The sequence below is a fragment of the Squalius cephalus genome (genome assembly GCF_949319135.1).
Source record: "Squalius cephalus genome assembly, chromosome: 6".
Taxonomy (NCBI): domain Eukaryota; kingdom Metazoa; phylum Chordata; class Actinopteri; order Cypriniformes; family Leuciscidae; genus Squalius; species Squalius cephalus.
In genome coordinates, this window is record NC_137127.1 from 25,098,215 (window position 1) to 25,125,940 (window position 27,726).

The following is a 27,726-nucleotide window of genomic DNA, read 5'->3' on the forward strand; positions in this document are numbered from 1 at the left end:
AGAGTACAGTGTATGTATGTGCACTTATCCATTTTTATTTCTTTTGAGAAAGGACTAATTTTACCTTTAATGAAGTTCATGAGTTTATTTTATGTCACATCTTATAGAACATATTATGATACAATACAATATTTTATGCCATTAATGTGTAGTGCTGCTAAGAAAGCAAGACATGGAGCAAACACAGAAAAGTGTGTGTATTAAGGGCACTCACTTTGAATGTCCTTACCCTCAAGTAGCTGAGATTTATCAATTTATTTGGATGGTTTGAATGATCAATACCAAAAAACCTGCAACTTTAAACTAAATTGCAATTCTTCACACTCATTTAAATAGGGAAATCTGAGGGAATCATATAATGACGCTCTAAATTCCAGGCAAGAATACTTGGTTGGCACCGCCTGCTCTGTTTAGGTAACACCCCCACTACCTTCATCATAAATTAATGAGTAGAGTGGGTGAGTGGGTCAGAAAATGAGAGAGATGTGGACTACTCTGAACACCTACCTGTATCTGTCCTTTAACTTTATTTCTGCAGCTTCAATCCTCCGATCAGGCACCTGTCAGCTCCAGAGACAATTCAGGTTGAATGGAATGTACCAGACTGGGGATGTCATACTTGGAGGCCTTTTTGAGGTTCACTTCCTTACAGTGTTCCCAGAGCTGAGCTTCAGAACAGAGCCAGAACAACCTTACTGTGAGCAGTGAGTCTGGAGTGGATACGAACAGCTACACAAGGCTAAAAAAGAAAGAAAGAAAAAGAAATTTCATTTTTTAAATAAACCTAAAAAAAAAAAACATTCTTTACAAAACAACTCATGCACTAGAAGTCACTGTTAATTGCTAGTGTGAATTTTCTAACATGTTACTTTTTTGTGTGTGTTTCATTTTCAGAATTGTTAAATATGAATATTTCTCTTGCTTTTTCTTAGATTTGATATGGCAAGTTTCCAGCAGGCACAAACCATGGTTTTTGCAATAGATGAGATCAATAAGAATCCAAACCTGCTGCCTAACATCACACTTGGTTACCATCTTTATGACAACTGTGTGATGCTAGGAATGGCATTCCGGGCTGCCATAACCCTGGTTAGTGGGACAGAGGAGTCCTTCTCCAACCTCAACTGTACTGGCTCTCCTCCGGTTATTGGGATTGTGGGGGACTCAAATTCCACTCCTTCTATAGCGATTTCTAGTGTTCTGGGACTATTTCGAGTACCTATAGTAAGCTAGAATAAAATGACTAATAAAATAATAATAAATATTAACATTTTCTGTTCTTTTTAGCATTTGTTTCTGTAAACTAATTTTCATAAGTAGCAGAATCTTTTTATTCCTTAAAATGATCATGTTTGTATGTAAACAAAATTCGTACAGCTAATTTTTTTCTCATTTGTCTCTCCTTTTGCTTTTGCCTTATAAGGTTAGCTACTTTGCTACCTGTTCCTGTTTGAGTAACCGAAAAAAATACCCTTCTTTCTTCAGAACAATCCCCAGTGATGCCTTTCAAGTGCAAGCTATGATTAAGGTTTTAAGCCATTTTGGATGGACCTGGGTTGGTCTTGTCTACAGTGATGATGACTACGGAAACTACGCTGCTCAGTCATTCCTCCAGAGTGTGCATGTGTTAGAAGGGTGTGTTGCTTTTTCTGAAATTTTGCCTTTAGATAACAGCCACAAAGATATACAGCGTATAGTGGGAGTGATTCAGGCCTCTACAGCAAGAGTGGTGGTGGTGTTCTCCACTTCAACTTATGTGTTGCCTTTGATGGATGAGGTGGTATTGCAGAATGTAACTGGCAGACAGTGGATTGCGAGTGAAGCTTGGGCTACTTCACCTGTTTTTCATACTCAGCGTCTTTTGCCCTTTCTGGGGGGCACACTGGGCATTGCCATCAGGCGTGGAGAGATCAAAGGACTTTATGAATTTCTGCTACACCTCCGTCCTAACAATGATCAAATAAACAATATGGTGAGAATCTTCTGGGAGAACATGTTTGGGTGCAGGTTTAACACTGGAGGTAGAGGAGACAAAATGTGTTCAGGGCAAGAGGATCTGAGCAGAACATACACGGCATACACAGATGTATCAGAGCTAAGAGCCTCATATAATGTGTATAAAACAGTTTATGCCCTGGCACATGCGCTTCATGACCTGATGCAGTGTGAGGAGGGCAGAGGACCATTCAGTGGGAACAGATGTGCCGACGTAACAAACCTACAGCCCTGGCAAGTAAGGTTCAAATACATGGTGCAGAATAATTTTACACAGAAGAAACAACTAGACATAAAAATAAAATAAAACATGCAGCATTTAACCCCTATTCTTTCTACAAACCGTACAGCTGGTTCACTACCTACAGCAAGTGAACTTCAGCACAGGCTTTGGGGATCATGTGTCATTTGATGAGAATGGTGATGTTTTGGCCATATATGATGTGATGAACTGGCACCCAAGTTCTGATGGATCAATCATCGTCCGCACAGTTGGTGTGGTAGATGAAGGGACAGCTACAGGGAAGGTGCTCACACTGAATGAAGATGCATTATACTGGAACTTTGAGACAAAAAAAGTAAATAAACATTACATGTTAATGTTATTCTGGAGATATATAGTCTAAATACTAGTCAAAGCTATAATAAGAGAAATGAGGAAAAACTAATGGAAAGACCAACCTTGTCATAATGTAAAACAGAGGGCAAACACATGACTGATAACAGATTATGTTTATTTCAGCCCCCAAGGTCTGTATGCAGTGAGAGCTGCCCCCCAGGAACCAGACAAGCAAGGAGGAAGGGTCTTCCGGTCTGCTGTTTTGACTGCCTGCCATGCGGAGATGGAGAGATTTCTAATACAACTGGTGAAATTACTGACAGTTTTTTTTTATTTTTTTTTATTTGAATATCATTTAAAATGTTCTCTTATTTATTTGTTTGTTTGTTTGTTTGTTAATGTGTGTCTCTCTCACAGATGGTAATGAGTGCACAATATGTCCAGATGAGTTCTGGTCCAATCCAGATAAGGATCAGTGTGTCCCTAAAGAAGTAGAGTTTCTGTCATATGAGGATCCTCTGGGCATCTCTCTGACCACTGCATCTCTGCTTGGCACCTGCTTCTGCGCTCTTGTGATGGTCATCTTCGCTCATCACCGAAACACTCCCATAGTACGCGCCAACAATTCAGAGCTAAGCTTCCTGCTGTTGTTGTCACTCAAACTGTGTTTCCTGTGTGTGCTACTGTTCATTGGCCGGCCACAATTGTGGACGTGTCAGTCAAGGCATGCAGTGTTTGGCATAAGCTTTGTTCTGTGCATCTCCAGCATCCTGGTCAAGACTATGGTGGTAATAGCTGTGTTCAAGGCATCTCGACCAGAGGGTAAAAGTGCTATGAAATGGTTTGGAGCAGCTCAACAAAGATGCACAGTTCTGATCCTAACAGCCCTCCAGGTTGTGATATGTGCAGTCTGGCTATCAACTGCCTCTCCAACACCCCATAAAAACAACCAGTATCTTCGCTCTAAAATAGTATATGAATGTGCTATTGGCTCAGTGGCTGGTTTTTCTATGCTGCTGGCATACATTGGACTATTGGCAGCAGTAAGCTTCATTTTAGCCTTCCTGGCGAGAAATCTTCCAGATCATTTTAATGAAGCAAAGTTCATTACTTTTAGCATGTTGATCTTCTGTGCTGTGTGGATTGCATTTGTTCCAGCATATGTGAGCTCACCTGGGAAATATGCAGTGGCTGTTGAGATATTTGCCATCCTAGCTTCCAGTTTTGGATTATTGGTGGCCATATTTGCCCCAAAGTGCTACATAATCCTTTTACATCCAGAGAAAAACACTAAAAAAGCCATTATGGGTAGAGAAACAAAGAATAAATAGTTTTACCTTACTGTAAGATTGTAAACTCTGATTTGACTGTCTCAATTTGTTTTGGGCTTCACCTCGCTAAACAAATAAGCAAAAAATGTTTGCAATGTCTTCTAATATTATAATGGTTAAAATACAAGTTATCCATTTGCTTGCTTTAAAATAACCCTGTATCAATACATTTGTCATATTGACTTTAAACATTTATTTGATGCATATGTTTTATTTTTATTTATTTATTTGACCTCCGATGAAGCATCTGACTTATTTCTGGTTAAGTATGTCAGACTTCCAGTCACTGAGTTTTCCTAATCCTGCCTCTTTCTTAAGAAGCATTCTGTTGATCAACGTGACAAATCCTTGTGACCGACCTGAATAAGTTGCGGTGTCTGTGTGGGGAAATCTTTAGCCCTCACTCAGAATTCCCATATAAAGTCATTATTATCAAACAATATATTTATTAAATAATAATATATTTCTAATACTCAATGTGCTAGGAAATGTAATGTACAATTTACGCTTGATGTAATAAACAAATGAGGAGAAATGAAAAATGTTTTGAAATACTGCCATTTGAAATAATGTCATGTGGTAAAATTTGCTGCCCAAAATGTGATATCATAATCAGTTCTCAACTAAATTTAATTTAGAAATTAAAGACAAAACCAACATATTAAGAACATACCCACAAGCTATATAACTATACCCACAAGGGGTCCTCAATGTATAGGGGAAAAGGAAAAAGATTGCTTGAAAAATGTTGAACTTGCTAAATCTAGAAATAAGATTTCTAGGGGTGCTGAAATGTATTAAAGTTGTCACGTATTGTAAAGTAGAATTATGATTACTACCAATCCAATAGAGTGACACCTCAGTTGGTTCCTGTAAAAAAAGCAATCTGCAGAGATTTGCAAAGCTTGACTCCTATTGCATGGTCAATACAGACAGTACTCGAGATGCTAATGTAAGCTGCTATGTGATCAGCAAATTTCGAGACTCACACCTGTAAGTAAATGCAGTTGTCAATCCCAAACACTGACAATGTGAATGTGGCCTTTTTTGTTTTGTTTTGCATAAGATAGAAAGACATCAGAGCAAGTCGGACCACACATTTCTAGGCTGCATGCATTGTGATCATCCGTGTGTGATTCTGCACCAATTTTGCTCATCTCACATGAGCCTAACGTCTGTAGTATCATGAATGTCGTCTGGGCAGACTACAGTACATTCATCAGGTTGTCACTGTCATTTGACCTAGAGTCAGTTTGTCACTTTACTGCAATTCAGAAATCCTCTCCTGTGTCCTCATTGGATTGTGAAGTGTCCATTGGATGCCCCATTCAGAATCTTACTGGGTACGTTTTGCTTACAGTTTTATGAACATTGTGAATTTAGACAAACTACTCTTTTTGCATAGGTTCCATCCAAGTTTGCATGCCTCCCTACTATATATTAAGCAACTGTCACCATTATGTTCTCTTAATGTCATCATCATGGACTTTTAGTTTGTTTTCATTCTCATCATATGTTCCTTTGTTCAGTTTTCCCGCTCCTTATTTGTGTGCATTGGTTTCAGCTGTGTTCTATTAATCATCCTAATTTGTGTTTGCTATATATGTTGATCCCTCTCATTCATTCTCTGTTCAGTCTATGCTGCATTTAGTGTGTGTTGCCCTTCCTGTATCATCATCATCATCATCATCATCATCATCATCAACAACAACAACAACAACAACAACAACAACAACAACAACAACAACAAAAAACAACAACAACTTCGTATTGGAACTTTATTCTTCATCTTTGTCTGCCTTCCTGCAACAACCTGTGACAGAAGACCGAACCTTTAAAAAATGGCTTTAAAGAGACTACTGATTTACTAAGGAGTGGTGGGGCAGATCAAGGCTTCGTGGAGCACTGAAACAGTTGAAGCAAATGTGCCGTATTGTGTCGAGGCTTTGAAACAATCTGACACCCGTTTCCACGCTGACCCTTAGTGGTCAGAACAGTGTAAATGCAACAAAAACCCGGGCCAAACATGCACAGAAGTACATTTTACAAATCTATAGCAATTTTTTTATTGAAAGTAAAATCTTTCAAATGCAATTATCTAGTCATCTAATAAGATTATCAAGTGTCTATATGTTCTTTTATCAATTGTCAGGGTTTGTTTTGTTTGCTCTATGAATGGCTCAGCTAAACAGGCCAATAAGAGACTATTAACTACCATTATTATTTTTTAATTATACTAATGTCAAAGTAAAACGTCTACAAATGTATAAAACTGATCAGAGATCAGGTAAAATCCACAGACACTTGTTCATTGGTTCTCAGTGACTCTTCATGATTCATGGGTTGACAGAGATCATCGCCCCAGTGGTGAACCATTGAAATTTCAAAGGGTTTCACGTGACTCTGGCAGTTTGATACACGCTCCAAACAATTGAATCAGAACAAAAGATTCATAAAGGTTTCGAAGCTTCATGAAGCAGTGTTTTGAAATTTCCATCACTAATACTAAGGCAGTTGCATTCACTTTTACTCAGGTATACTGTATAATACAGGGATGGGCAACTTCAGTCCTGGAGGGCCACTGTCCTTCAGAGTAGCTCTAACCCTAATTAAACACACGTGAACAAACTAATCAATGTCTTCGGGATTACTAGAAAGACTCGTTTTTCGTAGTGATGTTTTTAAAAGCAAAAAAAAAAAAAAAAGTATTCTTTGTAAACAACCCTTTGGTTCATTCAGCTCACAGCAGTTTGTTCTGTGTGAACACTGGACCTAAACTCTAATCTACCATGGCCAGCACAGCAGGCTCTGCTTTGCATTATGGACAGACAAAAAAGTTTTAAAAAATATTATTGACACATGATTACTCACCATGATTTTTAGAAATGACGATGATTTAGAAATGACAGAATTCATATTGTGGTATCACTGGTGTTAACTGTGATAAGACTTAAGTATAATCAGGGCTGGAAATGGGGGGGGACGGAGTGGGGGGAGTGAATTTCGAGGGGGGACGGCGTTCCAGTTGAAAAAAAAAATGGTTATATATAGGCTATATATATTTTTTTTTTTATTTTTTTTTTTTTTTTGTGGACATTGTAACAATTAGGGACCGTTCGGTATTTATGGAAAGGACCACCGGAGGAAAATAGGGGAGGGTCATGTCTTTTTATTCTTTGTTGAGGGGAGGGTCATCCAACTTTTTTTAGTCTAGGGGGAGGGTCACCCAACTTTTATATTCATGAAAACAGCAACATTTCAAAGTGGCTTGTTTGGTGCTATTTTTTTCCATTTAGCTCCATGTTGATCTTGCGTTATCAGCCCCCCTTCGATATCAGATGGGTCTGACCCAACAAAAATCCAGTTTGGCGCTGTTTGACAGTGCGCGCGCACTTCAGTTCGCGCTTAGAAAAAGTGCATCATGTCAGAACAGAATGCCAATGAAATGTTTACCCGGCAAAGCTTTAAAGCACGAGCAAATAATGAGCTTTTGTGATTGCGAATAAGTGCACAGTGTCCTGTGAGTGTAACTCTACCGCTGCATTAACATGTGATGTGGATGTAGCCTACGTCGAGTTTTACAGTATTGGGACTGAGGCGCCAGAACTGCAGCTGATAGAATGTGCGCTGTAGTCTGAGGCGCCAGAACTGCAGCTGATAGAATGTGCGCTGTATGTAATACTACCATATTTTAGTTTCCATTCTTATTTTGTTTCCACTATGTGTAAGATGTAGGGCTACCACATCTTTAAATTACTATTAGTATTATTTAAGTTAACATAATAAAATACGTAGACCTACACCACAAAAACTAGTCGAGGATAAATTTGTTAAAATTGGGCGATTCCAGTGTTATGGACGTTACATTTGCAGTCAAAACTTGAAATATAAATTCTCAGAAAATGCATTTAATACCAATATTTTGAAACGTCTGAAAGGAGTCAAGACATTAGAAAAATATCAGTCTACACATGCGTTTTATATTTAATATGAGGGAAATACACATGTGACGTGACACAAAAAATCTTTAACTTTTAGGTGGCAAAATATTTTTTAGTAATTCTATGAATTACACTGTGCAAACCAAAAGATATATACCCACCGGATGAATAAAAATCGGCCTCCACAGAACATAAAATATTATTTTTATTTTATTTTTCGTGTTCGCATTTATGTGAAAAAAAAACAAAAAAAAAAAACAATGTTACGGGTGTGACAGTTCTCCATTACGGACATGACTGCTCTGAAAGCGACTTTAAAAATTTCACAGAGACCTCAAACAGAAAGCACAAAGCCTTTCTTTAAAGTGAATTTCGTTTTTTTATTAATTGTATCTTAATTTTAATCAATGTTTCATCTGGATTTAATAAATAAGAAGTAAATATAAAATAGATAATCATGACACGGAGGCGCGGGCGAGTGAACTGGACTCTTGTCTTATAAATGAACCGAAACTCAGCGTAAGGTAGGCTACTTGCCTCACAGACCTGAGATATAGAAAGCTTGAAATGTCTACTTTTAAACAGAACAATTCAAAACGAAGGAAAACAGACTGCTTTCTGCTTATGAAATGTGCATTTCTCTCTGGCGCGTTCTGCGAAGATCGCGACGCATCGTCAACTTCATCTTTGCAGTCGACACAGAAAACACTTGTTTATTAATAAACAATTAAAATGTCTCCTTGCTATATTTGACATATTAATAAACATTACTTTTGCCGGTTCTTTGTGACAGCTTTTAGATGCTTTGTTGGCAGCGCCACCCACATGTTGAACGAGTCACACCGCATCAGCACCGAAAACATGATTTTTTTTCAAATCTAAAATAAAAAATCGTGATACGAACCGAATCGTAGGTTTGGTCTATCGTTACAGCCCTAGTAAGATGAGAAAGCAATTAGTTTATGGTTTAAAAAAACAAAAAAACAATGGCTATCTGAACATCTTTGCCAAGCGCAAACCAGTACAGAAGTAGGCTAATCAATAAATTATCGGGGAGGGTCATGCCTTTTTTCACAATCATTTTGGAGGGTCATAGCAAAATTTATTGCTGGCGAAGGGAGGGTCATGTCTTTTTTGACAACAGATCTCAAAACTCCTCCGGTGGCCCCTTAAATAAAAAACGAACAGTCCCTTACTATATTTTATCTACAATATAATAGCTACATAAACGTAGCACAATATATGATAATAAAAACTTAGAGGGATATTGATATTTATCAATGGCATTCTGTAAAATTGGCTGCGCTATGTCGTCTTTTGTTATTGGCCAATGCCTGCAGACTGCAGCCAATGGAAATGCTTCTCTATCAGTGCGCGTCTTTCTTACTACTCACAGAACTTCAAAACAGACCGCTTGAGGTAAATAAATAATCTTGGATGATGAACTGTAATATTGTTTGAAAATCTGAATAGAAACCGTTACTTTAACAGATGTCATAACAGAAACTTTCGTATGGGTAAACTGTATTAACGTAGCTGAAATGATCCGGTCTAAAATAATTAAAAAAATGGCCATCTTAAAATTAACCGGTTGTTTTGTTCGAAACGAGCTTTTCGGATTTCGAAATCGAATTTACACGTTACACGTTACACGTATCGAGTGAAAAAAAACAAAAAAAACAGTAACAGATCCAGAAACGCACACTGTAGGCTAATCCAGAAATACATGCGTGAGATGCACAAAACAGGCACGGCGCCAGGATTCCAGTTTTGGATGGACCAGATCAATTGTGGGTGGGCCTTAAATTAAAAACGTTAAATTAAAAACGTTATCCAATCACTGTTTAATCTAATAAAAATTACTGACTAATATACTGTTATACTATATGTGAGTATACATAATATAGATTTTAATAGCTTGATGCTCTTTGAATATTTTGTTGCATTGTAAAAAGTTTCGGTGCATAGGACGGACCTATCCGCGATCGCTCTCCATGGTTCTGACCAAAGAAGAGCACTTTGGAATCTCAATTACGCATCATACGCATCATACCTGGCGTTGTCTCTTAGTGAGCTACGAAGACTCTTACGGTATAACTTAACTAAAGGTATGCTACCACTAAAGGTATACCATTGCTAGGCGTCTTCAGGGCTATCATCCACTCGCGAGGCAGAGGCGCTGGCGCCCTCCTAGCAACGGCGCTGGTCGCCGAGAAAGATATGACATGGAGTGGGTAAGACTTTTTTTTTTTTTTTTTTTTTTGTAGAAAGACTCTTTTTAAAATATTTTCGTTTTGTATAAATTGTATCTTAATTTTGATCAATGTTTTATCAACCAATTACCTGTATTTAATAAATAAGAAGCAAATATATAGCAGACAATGTAATAAGGCGCCGGCACGATCACTTGCATTGCACGTGAACTGGAGGGCGCCGAAACTCAGCTTGTGCCTCACAGATTTGAGAAATATAGGCTATCTATTATAGAAAGCTTGAAATGTCTACTTTTAAACGAAAATATTCAAAACCAAAAGAAATAGGCTCTCTGATTGTGAAATCCATATGAAATGTGCATTTCTCTCAGGCGTTCATGGCGAGTCCGCATCGTCAACTTCATCTTTGCAGCGACACAGAAAACGTCTCGGTTACTGATGTAACCCTCGTTCCCTGAAGGAGGGAACGGGAGACGTAACGTCGACGTGACGACGTAATTGGGATCACTTCAGGGAGCCCTATCAACTTCGAGTGTCTACAGAACGAGCCAATGAACGTTGGCGTGCGTGAATCGCGTCACGCGCCCCGCCCCGCCGCGCGGGTATAAACAGGAAGCGGGCGCACGCACACATTGTTTTTCGCTGAGGAGCCGAGATTTGTGACGGCCATGCAGCGATGGTCAGCAACGGTGGCGACGGGACGTTACGTCTCCCGTTCCCTCCTTCAGGGAACGAGGGTTACATCAGTAACCGAGACGTTCCCTTTCAGTCGCTCACATTCGACGTAACGTCGATGTGACGACGTAATTGGGATCCCATGGAAAACGCCACGGTTGCTGCCACATCCAGCGCCCTACGCAAGACTCTCAGACCCCCAACTGCTGGGGCGGAAGATCTGCGTAGAGGGAGTTCAACTGCTGTTCCATTATACCCCACACAGCGGAACTCTTGGATAACACTGGGAAAGCGTACCTCTCCAGGGGAAAGAACGCTGCGGAGCCACATCCTGCCCGAAGGGAGGTAACATGTGGAGAATACACATATGGACTGGCCGAAGGGGCAGTGCGACATATGGAATGTCACTGGGGTGGCTCCACCCGAAGGGGGAGACACACCGGACAGTGACGGCAGAGCAGACTCTGCCAAGGGAAGACACGGGCTCACCGCAGGGAACTGGTCGTGGAAGAATACACATATGGGATCGCCGCAGGGATCACCACATATGGAACCCAGCCTAGCACAAGTTACACAAGCATACGAGCACTAGGCCTGGCGTCGGACGCTCCGCAACGTCCGACTGCCGAAGGGGTGCGGAGGAACTCACAGGGTTCGCCAATGGGGAACTCGACTGGAGTAAAAAGCGCACGTATCCGTTCCTAGGAAGGGAGTGGCGCAGCAAGCCGACACTAGAGCGGGAACTTCGGTGTTACCGGCTAGTAGAAGCGAGCACACAGGAAGAAACCGGCTCAACACGTAAGCTATAAAACCTAGCGAACGTGTTAGGTGTCGCCCAGCCCGCAGCTCTACAGATGTCTGTCAGCGAGGCGCCGTGAGCCAGCGCCCAGGAAGTACAGACCACGTACAGACGCAGAGCGCGAACGGGACAGAGAAAAGCCAGGGCTGGGTCTGCCTCCTCCGAGGGCAGCGCTTGCAGGTTCACTACCTGGTCCCGGAAGGGAGTGGTAGGAACCTTGGGCACGTATCCGGGCCGGGGTCTCAGGATGACGTGAGAGTTATCCGGGCCGAATTCTAGGCACGATTCGTCGACCGAAAATGCATGCAGGTCCCCTACCCTCTTGATAGAGGCCAATGCAACCAGGAGTACTGTCTTACAGGACAGAATTTTTAACTCAGCTGATTGCAGAGGCTCAAAGGGTGGTCTCTGAAGTGCCGAAAGGACCAGAGACAAGTCCCAAGAGGGTATAGAGAGTGGGCGAGGAGGATTCAGTCTCCTCGCTCCCCTCAGGAACCTGACGATCAGGTCATGCTTTCCCAAAGACTTACCATCAACAGCATCGTGATGTGCGGCAATAGCGGCAACATACACTTTAAGGGTGGAGGGAGACAGCCTTCGCTCCAGCCCTTCTTGCAGGAAGGAAAGCACGGCTCTGATCGAGCAAGATCGGGGGTTCTCCTCATGAGAGGAGCACCAGTCAACGAACAGGTTCCACTTCAATGCATAGAGGCGCCTCATAGAGGGGGCTCTAGCGGAAGTGATGGTGTCAACTACCGCAGGGGGTAGGTCACTTAGAACCTCCGCGTCCCGTCCAGGGACCAGACATGGAGTTTCCAGAGGTCTGGACGCGGGTGCCATAAGGTGCCCCGTCTCTGAGAGAGCAGGTCCTCTCTCAGAGGGATGGGCCAGGGAGGGGCTGTCGCGAGGAGCACTAGTTCCGGGAACCAGGTCCGGTTGGGCCAATACGGCGCAACTAACAAGACCTGCTCCTCGTCCTCCCTGACTTTGCACAAGGTCTGTGCAAGAAGGCTCACTGGGGGAAACGCATACTTGCGAAGGCCCCGGGGCCAGCTATGTGCCAGAGCATCCGTGCCGAGGGTCCCCTCGGTCAGAGAATAGAACAACTGGCAATGAGACGTGTCCGGGGCAGCAAACAGATCTACCTGAGCGGTCCCGAAGCGCCTGAAAATCAGCTGGACCACCTGGGGATGGAGTCGCCATTCTCCCGGTAGCACCTGCTGCCGTGAGAGCTCGTCGGCTGCACGGTTGAGCAGGCCCGGAATGTAAACGGCACGAAGCGACCTCAGATGCTTCTGACTCCAGAGGAGGAGATGGCGGGCGAGTTGTGACATGCGGCGGGAGCGTAGACCACCCTGGCGGTTGATGTACGCAACGGTCGCAGTACTGTCCGTACGGACCAGTACGTGCTTGCCTAGTAGCAGCGTTTTGAAACGGCTCAGTGCAAGACGTACTGCTAACAACTCAAGGCAGTTGATGTGCCAATGCAGTTGAGGCCCCGTCCACAGACCTGAAGCTGCATGCCCGTTGTACGTGGCCCCCCAGCCGGTGGTAGAGGCATCCGTGGAGACCACAGAGTGCCTGGACACTTGTTCCAGGGGAACACCTGCCCGCAGGAACGAAGGGTCCGACCACAAGCTGAGAGTTTGGCGACAGTGCGGAGTCACTTGGACCCGGCACGAGCCGCTCTGCCACGCCCATCTCGGGACTCGATCGTGGAGCCAGTGTTGGAGCGGCCTCATATGAAGCAATCCGAGCGGCGTAACCGCGGCTGCAGATGCCATATGCCCCAGGAGCCTCTGAAACAGTTTCAGTGGTGCCGCTGTTCTGCGTCTGAGCGTGCTCACGCAGTTCAACACTGACTGGACACGAGTCCAACTCCATACCAAGAAAAGAGATCCTCTGCCCGGGGGTGAGTTTGCTCTTTTCCCAGTTGACCCGAAGCCCTAGGTGGCTGAGGTGACTGAGCACCATGTCCCTGTGTTCGCACAACTGCTCTCTCGACTGGGCCAGAATCAGCCAGTCGTCGAGGTAGTTGAGGATGCGAACACCACGCTCGCACATGGGAGCAATGGCCGCCTCCGCGACTTTCGTGAAGACGCGGGGCGACAGGGCCAGCCCGAAGGGTAAGACCTTGTACTGATATGCCCGTCCCTCGAACGCAAAGCGGAGAAACGGTCTGTGTCGAGGGAGAATCGAGACATGAAAGTACGCGTCCTTCAGGTCGATCGCTGCAAACCAATCTTGGGGACGGATGCATTTGAAAATGCGTTTCTGCGTAAGCATCTTGAACGGTAGCCTGTGAAGGGACCGGTTCAGGACGCGCAGGTCCAAGGCCGACCTCGGCGACGAGTAGACGGAGGGTCTGCGGCCGGCGGACGGGTGGGAGCAGCAGCGGTCCGCCGGGGCAGGATGTGCCGGATGGCCTCCGTCTGCTTCTGTGCGGCCGAGAACTGTTGGGCAAAGCTCTCGACCGCGTCGCCGAACAACCCAACCTGGGAAAGAGGGGCATCCAGGAACCGATATTTATCGGTGTCCCTCATATCCGCCAGGTTGAGCCAAAGGTGGCGCTCCTGGACCACCATGGTGGACATCGCCTGACCAACTGAACGTGCGGTTTCCTTCGTCGCCCGGAGGGCGAGGTCGGTTGCCACACGGAGCTCCCGGAGGAGCTCTGGGTCAGAACCACCCTCGTTCATGTCCATGAGCGCCTGGGCCTGGTGGACCTGCAAGAGCGCCATGGCATGGAGGGCGGAAGCAGCCTGTCCACAGGCCTTGTAAGCCCTCGCCGTTAGACCGGACGAAAACTTACAGGCCTTGGACGGGAGGCGTGGATTACCCCGCCAAGAGGAAGCGGACGCCGGACACAGCTGCATCGCGACGGCCCGCTCCACTGGGGGGATATCCACATACCCCTTAGCTGCCCCGCCGTCGAGGGTGGCGAGGGGTGAGGAGCCACTAGAACGGCTTCGGGCACTATACGGTGCCTTCCACGTCCTAGAAAGCTCCTCATGCACTTCCGGAAAGAACGGTACCGGGGCGGCGCACTGAGAACCAGCACGGCCCGCCCCGAGAAACCAATCGTCCAACCGAGAAGGTTCGGGACGTGGTGGAGGATTCCACGCAAGCCCGACCTTCTCGGCGGCCCGGGAAAGCATAGCAGTCCATTCTGGATCTGGCTCGGACAACGCTACACACCCCGAGGGGGGCAACGCAGCCGAGTCGTCATTTTCCAGAGGACAGCTCCCCCTCCGATGCTGCGATCGACATCTGATCGTCAGCTGGAGCCCCAAAGGAAACGGTTGGCCGTTCCGGAGAAGGACCAAGACGTTCACTAAGGAGCCCCAATGGCGACAGCGCTTGTGAGGCGTGAGGGGCCCGCGGAGGATGACTCGACGGGGAAGCCCTCACGGTAATCCTCAGATCACCCTGGTCATGCACCGAAGTAGGTATATTCTGCGGGGCAGAATAGACACTAGATCGGGGCATAGGCGAGGGGACTGCACCTCCCTTGAGGTAAGCGAGTCTCGATCTAAGCGCTGCGATAGTCATATTCCCGCAATGGGAACATGAACTATCCACAAAAGCTGCCTCAGCGTGTTGAATGCCCAAACACGAGAGGCAACTACTGTGGCCATCTGCTGGCGCCAGGGAACGACGGCATCCAGAAACGCACAAGTCAAGTCAAGTCAAGTCATCTTCATTTATATAGCGCTTTTAACAATGTAGATTGTCCCAAAGCAGCTTTACAGAGATAAGCGTATAATTTAAGGCAACAGAGATTGTTTCGGCTGTACAGCAGAGTTAAGTTATTTCCATCTAAAGTTAGTTTTAATTGATTTGCTTCCGTCGCAATGATCATTTGTTATTAAATTAGGGGCCGCTAAGACGACACCATTCTCTCCACACAGACTCTAAACGCGAACCCGTGAGAAACGCTGATGGCGTTCACATGCGCATTTAGAATGGGTTCTATAGGTATGTGCGTTTGAATATACGCAGGTTTGGAAATCCCTACAAGCCAAGCCTAAACAGAATACTTGTCTTTCCTTATAAATTTTGATAAGGAATTTTATTTTATTTGTTGCTTTGGGGTAGGACAAGCGGAATGACATCTTGAAAAAGACGCAGGATCACGCTTGTGTTGCTCTTTTAGTGAAAACAAAAAAATAGAAAAATAACTCTCTCAGTGCTGAGGCACCCAGGGGTAGCCGCGGTGTGAATGAACACACGGGGAAACGCCCACCGAACCGACACACACACACACAAACACAGAACAATAGTGCTGTGAAAACAGCAGTTGTGAGCTGCAATGCTCGCGGCCACCGCTGATCGCGCCGTCACACCAACACAAGGAGAGTCCTCTTCTCGTTTTCAAAGGCAGTCTTTTCCTGTAGAGTTCGGAAGTGAAAGCAAAAGCTCGGCTCCGAAGTGAAAGACAATGTGTGCGTGCGCCCGCTTCCTGTTTATACCCGCGCGGCGGGGCGGGGAGCGTGACGCGATTCACGCACGCCAACGTTCATTGGCTCGTTCTGTAGACACTCGAAGTTGATAGGGCTCCCTGAAGTGATCCCAATTACGTCGTCACGTCGACGTTACGTCGAACGTGAGCGACTGAAAGGGAACACCAGTTTATTGATAAACAATTAAATGTCTCCTTGCTATTTTAGACACATTCATAATCATTACTTTTACCGGTTCTTTGTGGCAAGCTTTATGCGTGCGGTCGTGCGCTTGAGTGCGGCTATATTACGTAAGCACTCATTATCCTGTGTAGGCTATATAGCCTATTTAAGTAATTAAAATAATATACGATTTGTCCACGAATGGCTTTATATGAAAAACTAGCGAGCGACCCTGCGGAATGAGCGAGCGGAGCGGAATATTCAGAAATGCGCTCTCCACTCACATGCTCTGATCGGAACAAACCCGAACCACTGTCTGCTTAACTTGCGCAGAAACATCACAATAGACATAACCAGCTTTTTTAAATTGTTTTTAAAACTAAACATTTAGACTATTTTAGCACAAATTATGAGCTTATTGACGAATTTTTATAATTCTTGACAAAATTAGAATATATTAAAAAAAAATTGTTTTTGAAGAAAGAAACGCCGTGCGTGGCACCCATAACGCCGTGCCTGGCACAAAACACACACAAATGGCGACACATGCTGGTCAAAACTGTAAATGTAATACAGGCCATGATGTAGGCTAATGATGATACCTTTTACAAACCAACTGCAAATGTGTTTAACAGTTACAAAATGAAATCTATTAAATACAATCTACTGGTAATGTAATACTGTACGGATAAATAAGAACGGTCTATAATGTTTGTTTATTAATTGTAGGGGTTTTCAAGCTAATGTGTTATTTAGTTATTGATTAATAGGCATTTAAGGGAATAAAGAAAAAAAGAAATAAGTTTTTATGGCTAATTGTAGCCTTGTTGTGAGGTAATCAATTTAGGCTAAACTCTTTGTAAATAATATTTTATTTAAATAATACCCCAGACCCCCTCCCCCCTCCTCCTTCCTCCCTCCTCCCTCCTCCCTCCTCAAAATCACACACAGAAAATAATGGTGAAGCTGCTCTCTCTTACATAATTTGTTAAAAAAGATAAATCAGCTACATCAAAAACAAAATTGTATTGATATAATAATGATTTTAGAAATGTCTAAACTTAAATCTAAAAGAGATAAAACACATTGAGTAATCCTCTTGAGCCATATAGTGGTTGTAGGTAAAAGTTTTTGATCATAAAAGTTTTTGTTTTGGCAAATAAATAATAAAAATACCATAAATCCCCATAAAAGACTGAGTGGCAGAATTTGTTTGAAAAACACATCTAAAAAGGGAAAGAGCTTTACGACTGACTGCACAATTATATTTGACAACAAATCTGAAGTATATTTTTTACAGAATGGCGAAAGCTACGCAAATGGATCACTGCAATTCATAGAAACAACTGAATTCCAGGCAGTGAAAGGTGGATTTGCAATTATCATTTTGAAAAAAATATGGGTATTTAGGGGTAAATTTATGAAAAACACAACGTTTTGTTTTTATTATTTGCAATAGCCGACCCCAGGGGGTTAAATGAAACATAAAACAAATAATTTATATAATTTAGTTATTATAGATTATAAAGGTTTTTAAACATCTGAAAGGTCATCTAAAGCCAGATGACCTCTATTTTTTTTTCAAAATAGAGTCCGCCCAGTGAATTTTGCCCATTTCCACCACTGAGTATAATGGACTTAATGGTTATTCCCTGCTAGCAAGAAACCAAAAAGGGGGCTGACTGAGTTCCTTTGTGGAAAGAATACTAAGCTATATGTAATCTGTTGTGTAAACAGGACATGTTATAATGTAAAATTGGTTTTCAATCCCAAACACTGTGTGAACCTAGCTGTCTCTTACCAGCTCGGTCTTCCTATGTTTTGTTTTTTTGTTTGTTTTTTGCTCCTCCACCTTTCTCCATGTATCAGATGTTTTTAACCCTTAAGTGACCCGGGACATCATTCACTTCTCTCTTCCTCATTATTTTTTTTCAAGTTAGACATCAACCTTCTTAGTATTCCTCAATCAACTCATTATGAACAATATAACAAGAAAAAAAAAAAGTCAAATAATGTTCTTGGGGCAGGAACAGGTCTAGGGACAGGAACAGGTCTTGGGACAGGAACAGGCCATGGGACAGAAACAGGCTTTGACGTGGTGACGGCCATCCTGCCTGAAGGCTCACCTAAATATATGGTGCCCGCCCCACCTCGGTGCCCTCAGGGGGCCGTTCTGCCAACCCCGCCACCCTTGGTTCCTTGGGGCGCAGCGGTCTCCAGCGAGCACATGGCTCAGTGTCAACTCAACGCTGCGTCAAACTCACACCCTCTGAGGTGGGTTCAAAAACAGTCGGTTTGGTCGGTTCCTGCCAGTATGCTTCAGGTCACAGAAGTGGCTTTTCCAGTTATGCCAGAGGCCAGTCTCGAGAGGCTAGTACCCTTAGTAGATTATTTGAAAGAATGGAGGAATCTGCCAAACATATCTCAGTGGGTCCTGCAGATAATAGAGAAAGGCTACAGAATCCAGTTCGGTTCTCGTCTGCCACGCTACAATGGGGTGTTACTCATGTTAGTGCATCCCAAGCAGGCTCTGGTAATGGAGCAAGAGGTCAAAGCTCTGTTAGCGAAGGAAGCTCTAGAGCAGGTGTACTCACCCGACAGAGCCACTACTGCATTTTTACAGCCGCTACTGCATTGTTCTGAAAAAGGATGGGGGGGTTGTGTCCTAAACTAGATCTTCGTCAAGTTGAATCATAGAGTCAAAAAACTCAAGTTCAAGATGCTGACACTCAAACAGATCGTGACTCAAATCAGATCCAACGACTGGTTTGTCACAATAGATCTAAAAGACGCATACTTCCATGTCTCCGTCCTCCCTCAGCATATGAAGTTCCTGAGGTTTTATTTCAGGGGCAAAGAATACCAAAACCGGTGCTTCCATTCGGTCTAGCTCTATCACCCCGCACATTCACAAAGTGCATTGATGCAGCTCTGGCCCCGCTCAGGCTGCAGGCCTTCCGTATTCTGAACTATATCAACAACTTGCTGATTCTAGCTGAGTCAGAACAGTTGGTGATTTGGCATAGAGATTTCGTCCTCGCACACATGCAGAAATTGGGGTTGAGACTCAATGCCAAGAGGAGTGTGCTTTCTCCACTACAGAGAACCACTTGGTGTGGTTTGGGATTCAGTCAAGATGTCAGCCGTCCTATCGCCCGCTCGTGTAGCTTCTATCCTCACAGCCACGAAAGAGTTAAAGCTAGGCCAGTCACGCACTGTGAAACAGTTTCAGAGACTGTTAGGCCTCATGGCAGCGGCCTCCAATGTGATACCCTTTGGCCTGCTGTACCTGAGACCTTTGCAGTGGTGGCTCAGGACCAGAGGGTAGCTCCCTAAGGGCAGTGTATATCCCAGGGTGCCAGAATATAGGAGCAGACATCCTGTCGAGGCAGGGGCTGAGGCCAGGTGATTGGAGACTTCACCCCGAGGTGGTGGAGAATATATGGGAAGTTTACGGCCAAGCAGAAGTGGATCTGTTTGCGTCTGAGGACACGACGCACTGTCCATTTTGGTATTCCCTAACACATCCAGCCCCCCCAGCCGAGGCTACTTCTGTACGCATTTCCCCCCATTGCTCTGCTCTCAGGAGTTCTGGAGAGAGTCCACTGGGATGGAATAAGCCTACTGCTGGTAGCACTACGCTGGCCGAGACGAATTTGGTTCGCGGACCTGATATATCTCCTCGACGGCTCTCCCTTGGAGATATTTGGAACCTTTTATGACTCCGGACCAGGAAAAGTTGAATCTCCTCTGTGCAGTGCGAGCACCGGACACTTATGTCCACAGAGCTGCCCAGTGGAGAAAATCAGATGTTTGTCTGTTTTGGATCACCTAAGAAAGGTCTTCCAGCTTCTAAGCAGATGATCAGTAAGTGGATAGTCAAGGCAGTTCCCTGAGAAGGGAACGAGACAATGCATCGCCCTGCCATACTTCCTGCATCCCTGTGATCGACTTGCTTCGGCTAAATCAAAGCTAACGCCGGTCAGACCGGATGTGCTTTTATCCTTTCCTGGACCCGACGTCACCCGCTCGTGACGCTCACTCTCACCATTGGACTAGTTGACATACGTACTTCAGACGCAATCACGCAGATGCAAAGCGTACCAGTTTCAGGTTCTTCCACTCTGTCTTGCTTTATCACCTCGCACTTTCACCAAATGCATGGACGCAGCACTAGCACAATTGCGTCTACAAGGCATACTCATATAGAACTACATCGACGATTGGTTGAATTTAGCTCACTCGCATCAGCTAGCGGGTCGACATCAAGGTTTCGTTATCGCACACATGGAAAGATTGGGGTTGAGGTTGAACGTCAAAAAGAGTGTACTTTCTCCAGTTCAGAGAACCACTTTTCTGGGCGTGGTTTGGGATTCAACTAAAAAGGATTTAATCCATTAATACATACCGGAGAGAGACATGCTTGCATTGTTGCAAGCACGTCTCTCTCAGGTACGCATCAAGTCGATCCTAACATCAGTAAACCGATTAAAGCTAGGCCAGTCACTTACTGTCAAACAGTTTCAAAGACTGTTGGTTCTGATGGCAGCAGCGTCCAACGTGATACCTTTTGGCCTGCTGCACATGATACCTCTGCAGTGGTGGCTCAGGACCAGGGGGTTTTCCCCGAGGGGCAATCCTTTTCGTATGATCAAGATCAAGGTTAACGCTTACATGCCTTGGTTATATGGAAGAAACCCTGGTTCCTATCCCAAGGTCCTGTGTTGGGAGCTATTTGTCTTTGTCAACGACGGATGCATCCCTCACGGTTTGGGGAGCAGTCCTAGAGGTCTGTGGATGGGACACCATCTTTCCTGGCACATCAACTGTCTGGAAATGATGGCTGTCTTTCTTGCTCACAAGAATTTCCTCCCAGACCTCAGGGGCCACCATGTGCTTGTCCGCTCAGACAACACATCGGTGGTCGCCTATATAAATCACCAGGAGGGACCTGCTGTCTCAGGCAGGGGGGGTCAATATTTCACCCCCGCCTAGAACTTTGGAACTGTGGCCTTGGCCTCTGAGGGTGTGATAAGAATGTCTGATATCAACAAAATACGTCTGGAAATTATATTTGAATAGATTGTTATTGCTGCTTCCATAGACATCAGTGTGTATTTTACAAACTCCTAATGTATTGTTTTACTAGTGCTTATGTGTATTTAAATGTCTGAAACCTAAAATAAACAATATGTGGTATGTGGTTGAAAAGCATAGTTGTGATATATGACAAGTGCTGAACGCATCCGTATCTGGCTCAGCGCCAGACAACGCGCGAAAGCACAGTTTGAATCTGGCAGTTATGTGACGCCACTGAACATTCTAAATCCCATATGTGGGACCATGCTCTCAGGGGCACAGAAATAAAAATCCCATATATGGGACCATACCGCTCAAAAGGTTAAAGGTTAAAGGCCATAGCTGCTTACCACGTTACTTTGGGTGGTATGTCTTTAGGGAGAGACCCCTTAAAGAACACGTTTCCTCCATGGCACTTTGAGGCTGAGGCCTGCAGTACGCACTAGGGTACTGGCATGGGATTTGGCCGTGGTGATACAAGGCCTATCCCTGGCTCCCTTTGAGCCTATTGAGGAGGTTCCATTAACCCACTGGGGTTGGAGGTCGCACTGGCGATACCAGCTCACTTTTTTTTCTTATCAGTGCAAAAGAGACTCAAAATACTCTGTTGATTTTGATCTTACATATAAGTGTTATACATCATTCAATCCTGTTAAGTGTCTTTTTTTGTGTGTATACTCACAATAAAAACTAAGTGTTGTGCTTTTTGCCATATAAAGAAAAATTAACATGATGCGAGTTCTGCCTTCTCTCTGTCAGTGAAATCCATTCTGAAACGCGTCCGAAAATGAACTGTAACTCAGCGAATACTCAGTCACATAGGCATACAGGCACACAGGCATAAAGCTTGAATTCTCTTCTTTTAAATGAAGTAATTTATATAAAAAACAAATATTCTCAGTTTATGTAATCTGTATGAAAAGAGAGAGATGTCAGTCGTTCTCATTTCAGCTCATTATAGCTCATTAAGTCTTAATGTGAACACGTCTTAATGTATTCAAACGCAAATGATCTGAGGCAATCCATGCAAACGTGTCAACGCCCACATCAGCTGGATAAAACACACCAAGTTTAATCAGACTCATGTACTTTATGACGCTGTGAGGAATAATACTATCGTAATAATAATCCTGGGAAATTTACCTCAGAAGTGCCGGTTTACTTTCACTTCAAGGAGCAACGGATCCAGCTGAGTATTGTGAATACTAAGTTCTTTATTCTTAAGTGCTTTGTTCTAATCGTAATATGCACTAGTGTCTGTAAACCGCAAAAAGACTGTTTAAATATGAATCGTGTTTCTGTGTGAATGAATTAACAGCTTTTACCGAACCATATTGCTATACTGAAATGAGAAAAAAACGACTGAAATATGTTAAAATAAAATGTATTTGTATAAGCAACGTATTAAACTGCAAATTAACATTTATATGCCCTAATATACCATAAAAACGATAGGCCTATGTTACAGACGAAATATGAAAGACAACAATTCGTTGACTAGTTTTGGCTTTTGTTCACCAATTTCTGCTCATATGTTACATATATATATATATATATATATATATATATATATATATATATATATATATATATATTATGTTTTGTCAAAAATAAAGTCATCAACTAAGATGTTATTATAGTGTTTGTTCCAATGTAGGCTATATTGAAACTAATTTGAAATACAGATGATAAAATGTATACTTTAGTTTTACAAAGAAAGATTACACTTCAAATATTGTTAAAATTGTAATTGTTGTTATAATTGTAACCTTTTTAATAAAATAGCAAATAATATATTTACAAGGTAGATGTAAACAAAATCTTAAACAAAAAAGAAAACTGTGCCTTTTTCATCTTTCATTTTTTTTTCTCATAAAAAAACCCTAAAAAAAACAATAATTTAGCGTTATTTTTTTTAATTTTTTTTTTAGGATACAATGATTGGCAGTAATTTTCAGTTCGCCCACAATGGGGGAAATATCATGAATATGTGTCCACCCTGGAACAGTTTCTCACAGGAATTGAATATTTTACAACACCGGCTTAACACACTCTGTCTCTGGCTGCTACAGTAGCCATGCCCCAAACTCTCGCTATCCACCTTAATTTGCAACATGGAAGTAAGCAATTTTCTGTAAATGTGTGAACTCCCAAATCATTTGATGCTGTAAGTAAATAGCTAGAAAAATAACAAATTGTAAAATAATTTGTGCTACACACCAGTGTGTTTACGACAGTAGATAATATGATAACAAATAATGTAATAAATTAAAGCAGTTAATAATTAATATTAATCAATGAACATTTTAAACAGGGTTAGGAGAATGTATTTTAACATGAACAAATCCTATAACACCTTTATAAACATGAATTTAGATAGGAAAATTATCAAATGGTGGGAAGGCGACATTGTGTTTTCCAGAGATGCCCACTTAGCACTGCCTGCTCTTTTAAAGTAACACCCCACACAATCGTCATCATAAATTAGCAAGCAGAACGGGTGAGTGGGTCAGAAAGAGAGAGATGTGGATCACCCTAAACATCTGCCTGTATCTGTCTTTTAACTGCATTTCTGCAGCATCAATCATCAGATCTGGTACCTGTCAGCTCCAGGGATGCTTCAAGTTGAATGGAATGTACCAGGATGGAGATGTTATACTTGGAGGCTTGTTTGAAGTTCATTTTTTCACAGTGTTCCCAGAGCTGAGCTTCAGAACAGAGCCAGAACCACCATATTGTGAAAAGTGAGTCTGGGTCCAGAATGACTACATAACTATAAAAGAAGATAAAATGGAAAAAAATTATAATAATAAATAAAATAAATAAAATAAAAAGAATAATAATAATAAAAAGAATAAATAGGAAATATGACTGTTTTTGTCAAATAATGTCTAGACAGCAATGATGCTAACTTGCCAACTTTTTTTTATTAATACTACTTTATATCTTAAAAAAAAAAAAAGTGTGCAGAATAGGAGGGTTCCATGAGATGTATTTGGAATGTATTAATGCTTAATTCATAACTTAGTTATTAGCTTTTTTGTATCACTTCATTATAATAAGTTCTCTTGTTTTTTTTTTTTTTCTTGTTTTTTTTTTTTTTTTTTTTTTTTTTTCTTAGATTTGATATGGAAAGCTTCCAGCAGGCACAGACCATGGTTTTTGCTATAAAGGAGATCAATAAGAATCCAAATCTGCTGCCTAACATCACTCTTGGTTACCATCTTTATGACAACTGTGTGATGCTAGGAATGGCATTTCGGGCTGCCATAACCCTGGTTAGTGGGACAGAGGATTCCTTCTCCAACCTAAACTGCACTGGCCCTCCTCCGGTGATTGGGATTGTGGGGGATCCAGGATCAACTCCATCCATTGCGATTTCCAGTGTTCTGGGGCTGTTTCGAGTACCTATAGTAAGATGGGATGAAAAAAGTAAAATTGCACTAGATGCATATTTTTTGCACTTTTCTTTTATAAGTTCTTTTTAGCCATATATATCCTAAATCTATTTATTGTAACACTTTATTTCTCATCCGTATGTGTATGTTGATCATAACTCAATTTCTCTTTTTCATCCCTTCGCTCGATCTTTCCTAATTAGGTTAGTCACTACGCCACCTGCTCCTGTTTGAGTGACAGGAAAAAGTACCCCTCTTTCTTCAGAACTATTCCTAGTGATGCCTTCCAGGTGCGGGCTATGGTTCAGATCTTGAGGCATTTTGGATGGACCTGGGTTGGTTTCCTCTACAGTGATGACGACTATGGAATATATGCTTCTGTGTCCTTCCAGCAGGAAATGCAGCAGTTTGGAAGTTGTGTTGCCTTTTCTGAAATCCTGCCCCATGATAATAACCCCAAAGATATTCAACGTATAATGGGAGTGATTCAGGCCTCTACAGCAAGAGTGGTGGTTGTTTTTTCTACTTCATCCTATCTTATGAATTTGATGGATGAGGTGGTGTTGCAAAACCTGACAGACAGACAGTGGATTGCAAGTGAAGCTTGGGCCACTTCACCTGTGTTTCACAGTCCACGTTTCCTACCCTTCCTAGGGGGCACACTGGGCATTGCCATTAGGCGTGGAGAGATCCAGACACTTAAAGACTTTCTGCTACGTCTCTGTCCCAGCAATGATCCAAGAAATAATCTGTTGAGGATCTTCTGGGAGAACATGTTCAGGTGCAGTTTTGAAACTAGGGGTAAAAAGACAGATGGTGAACAAGTGAAAAATGTGTGTACAGGACAGGAGGATCTAAACACCACGGACACATCATACACTGATGTTTCAGGGTTGAGGGCAGCTTATAATGTGTATAAGGCAGTTTATGCCCTGGCACATGCGCTTCATGACCTGATGCAGTGTGATGAGGGGAGAGGACCATTTGATGGGAACAGCTGTGCCAACATAATCAACCTAAAACCCTGGCAGGTAAGACCCACAGGTATACTGCAGATTCTCTCCAGGCATATAGAAGAGCTCATGTGGAAAAGCGAAATATGTGCTCTATATTAATTCATTTTTCAGATATTTTAATAAATCTGATATTGTCACAATAATATTGGTCTTTGTTAGTTACAGAAGATATATTTATATTTATATTATATTATTTGAAAGCATAACAATTACATTTTTTAAAAACATCAGTCAATCAAGCATTTTTATCAGAACTTTGGCAATTAAAAGTAAAGTGTGGCAATCATGTATGAATGTATATTTGTTATTTTAACTATACAGCTGGTTCACTACCTACAGCAAGTGAACTTCACCACAGGCTTTGGGGATCATGTGTCATTTGATAAGAATGGAGATGCTCTGGCCATCTATGATGTGTTGAACTGGCAGCCAAACTCTGATGGATCAATAAGAGTCCAAACAGTTGGTGTAGTAAATGAAGGGGCAGCAACAGGGAAGGTGCTCACACTGGATGAGGATGCATTATACTGGAATTTTCAGATGAAAAAAGTATATAGTATAAGTATATATATATAATGCCTCATGGAAATACTACAGTATACTGAGCATTCACTCTATTCATAAATAACAACATATTCTGTCCCATGACAGCCCCCACATTCTGTGTGCAGTGAGAGCTGCCCCCCAGGGACCAGACAAGCCATGAGGAAAGGTCTTCCTGTCTGCTGTTTTGACTGCCTGCCATGCGGAGATGGAGAGATTTCTAATACAACAGGTGATGAGATTTTTGTTGGTAGATATAATTGAAAAATATTTTCCTCATAACTACTTACCTTCTCTAATTTTCTTACTCACAGATGCTTTTGAGTGCACAATGTGTCCAGATGAGTTTTGGTCCAATCCAGATAAGGATCGGTGTGTCCCTAAAGAAGTAGAGTTTCTGTCCTATGAGGAACCTCTGGGCATCTCTCTGACAACTGCTTCCCTACTTGGCACCTGGTTCTGCGCTCTTGTGATGGTCATCTTTGCACATCATCGTAACACTCCCATAGTACGCGCCAACAATTCAGAGCTAAGCTTCCTGCTGCTGTTGTCACTCAAACTGTGTTTCCTGTGTGTGCTACTGTTCATTGGTCAGCCACAGTTGTGGACGTGTCAGTTAAGACATGCTGTGTTTGGCATAAGCTTTGTCCTTTGTGTCTCCAGCATCCTAGTCAAGACTATGGTGGTCATAGCTGTGTTCAAGTCATCTCGGCCAGAAGGCAAAGGAGCAATTAAATGGTTTGGAGCAGCTCAACAAAGATGCACAGTTCTGGTCCTAACAGCCCTCCAGGTTGTGATATGTGCAGTCTGGCTATCAACTGCCTCTCCAACACCCCATAAAAACAACCAGTATCTTCGATCTAAAATAGTATATGAATGTGCTATTGGCTCAGTGGCTGGTTTTTCTATGCTGCTGGGATACATTGGACTGTTGGCCGCAGTAAGCTTCATGTTAGCCTTCCTGGCGAGAAACCTTCCAGATAATTTTAATGAAGCAAAGTTTATCACTTTCAGCATGTTGATCTTCTGTGCTGTGTGGATTGCATTTATTCCGGCATATGTGAGCTCACCAGGGAAATATGCTGTGGCTGTAGAGATATTTGCCATTTTAGCTTCCAGTTTTGGATTACTGGTAGCCATATTTGCCCCAAAGTGCTACATCATCATTTTACATCCAGAAAGAAACACTAAAAAAGCCATCATGAGAAGAGAAGCACAAAAGAGATAGTTTTATATTTTTCTGATGTTTGTGTAAAAAATATATATATATTTAAATGCCTGCTGTTTTGTAGAATTATAATTATTAACTTACAAGTTATTCTTTCACTTGCTTTAAATTACACTGATTATTCATTTGCCAGATTTTATACATTTACATCCTTCACATGTTGCTTGTAAAATTGTAACACGTAAGTTTGCAGTTTGAAGTGAATTCATTATTTATTGAGACTTTTTATTGAAATACAGTATATTTCCTGGTTTATCAAATATATACACTTGATTTAATAAATTAATGAGGAGAAAAGACTCTTTGTCAAAACAGCTTGATTTT

The 27,726-nt window shown here is 42.6% G+C and overlaps 1 protein-coding gene across 1 annotated transcript; it reads left to right on the forward strand.

Moving 5' to 3' along the window:
* Positions 1–483: 483 nt before the first annotated feature.
* Positions 484–27,402, forward strand: LOC307159866 (uncharacterized protein; the record flags this gene model as incomplete). Its single annotated transcript, XM_079873564.1, has 12 exons — positions 484–704; positions 933–1,224; positions 1,424–2,233; positions 2,346–2,573; positions 2,738–2,861; positions 2,972–3,884; positions 23,674–23,961; positions 24,339–24,630; positions 24,819–25,646; positions 25,953–26,180; positions 26,283–26,406; positions 26,489–27,402. The coding sequence occupies 12 exons, from the start codon at positions 484–486 to the stop codon at positions 27,400–27,402; spliced, it is 5,262 nt and encodes a 1,753-aa protein (XP_079729690.1).
* Between the last annotated feature and the right edge of the window lie 324 nt (positions 27,403–27,726).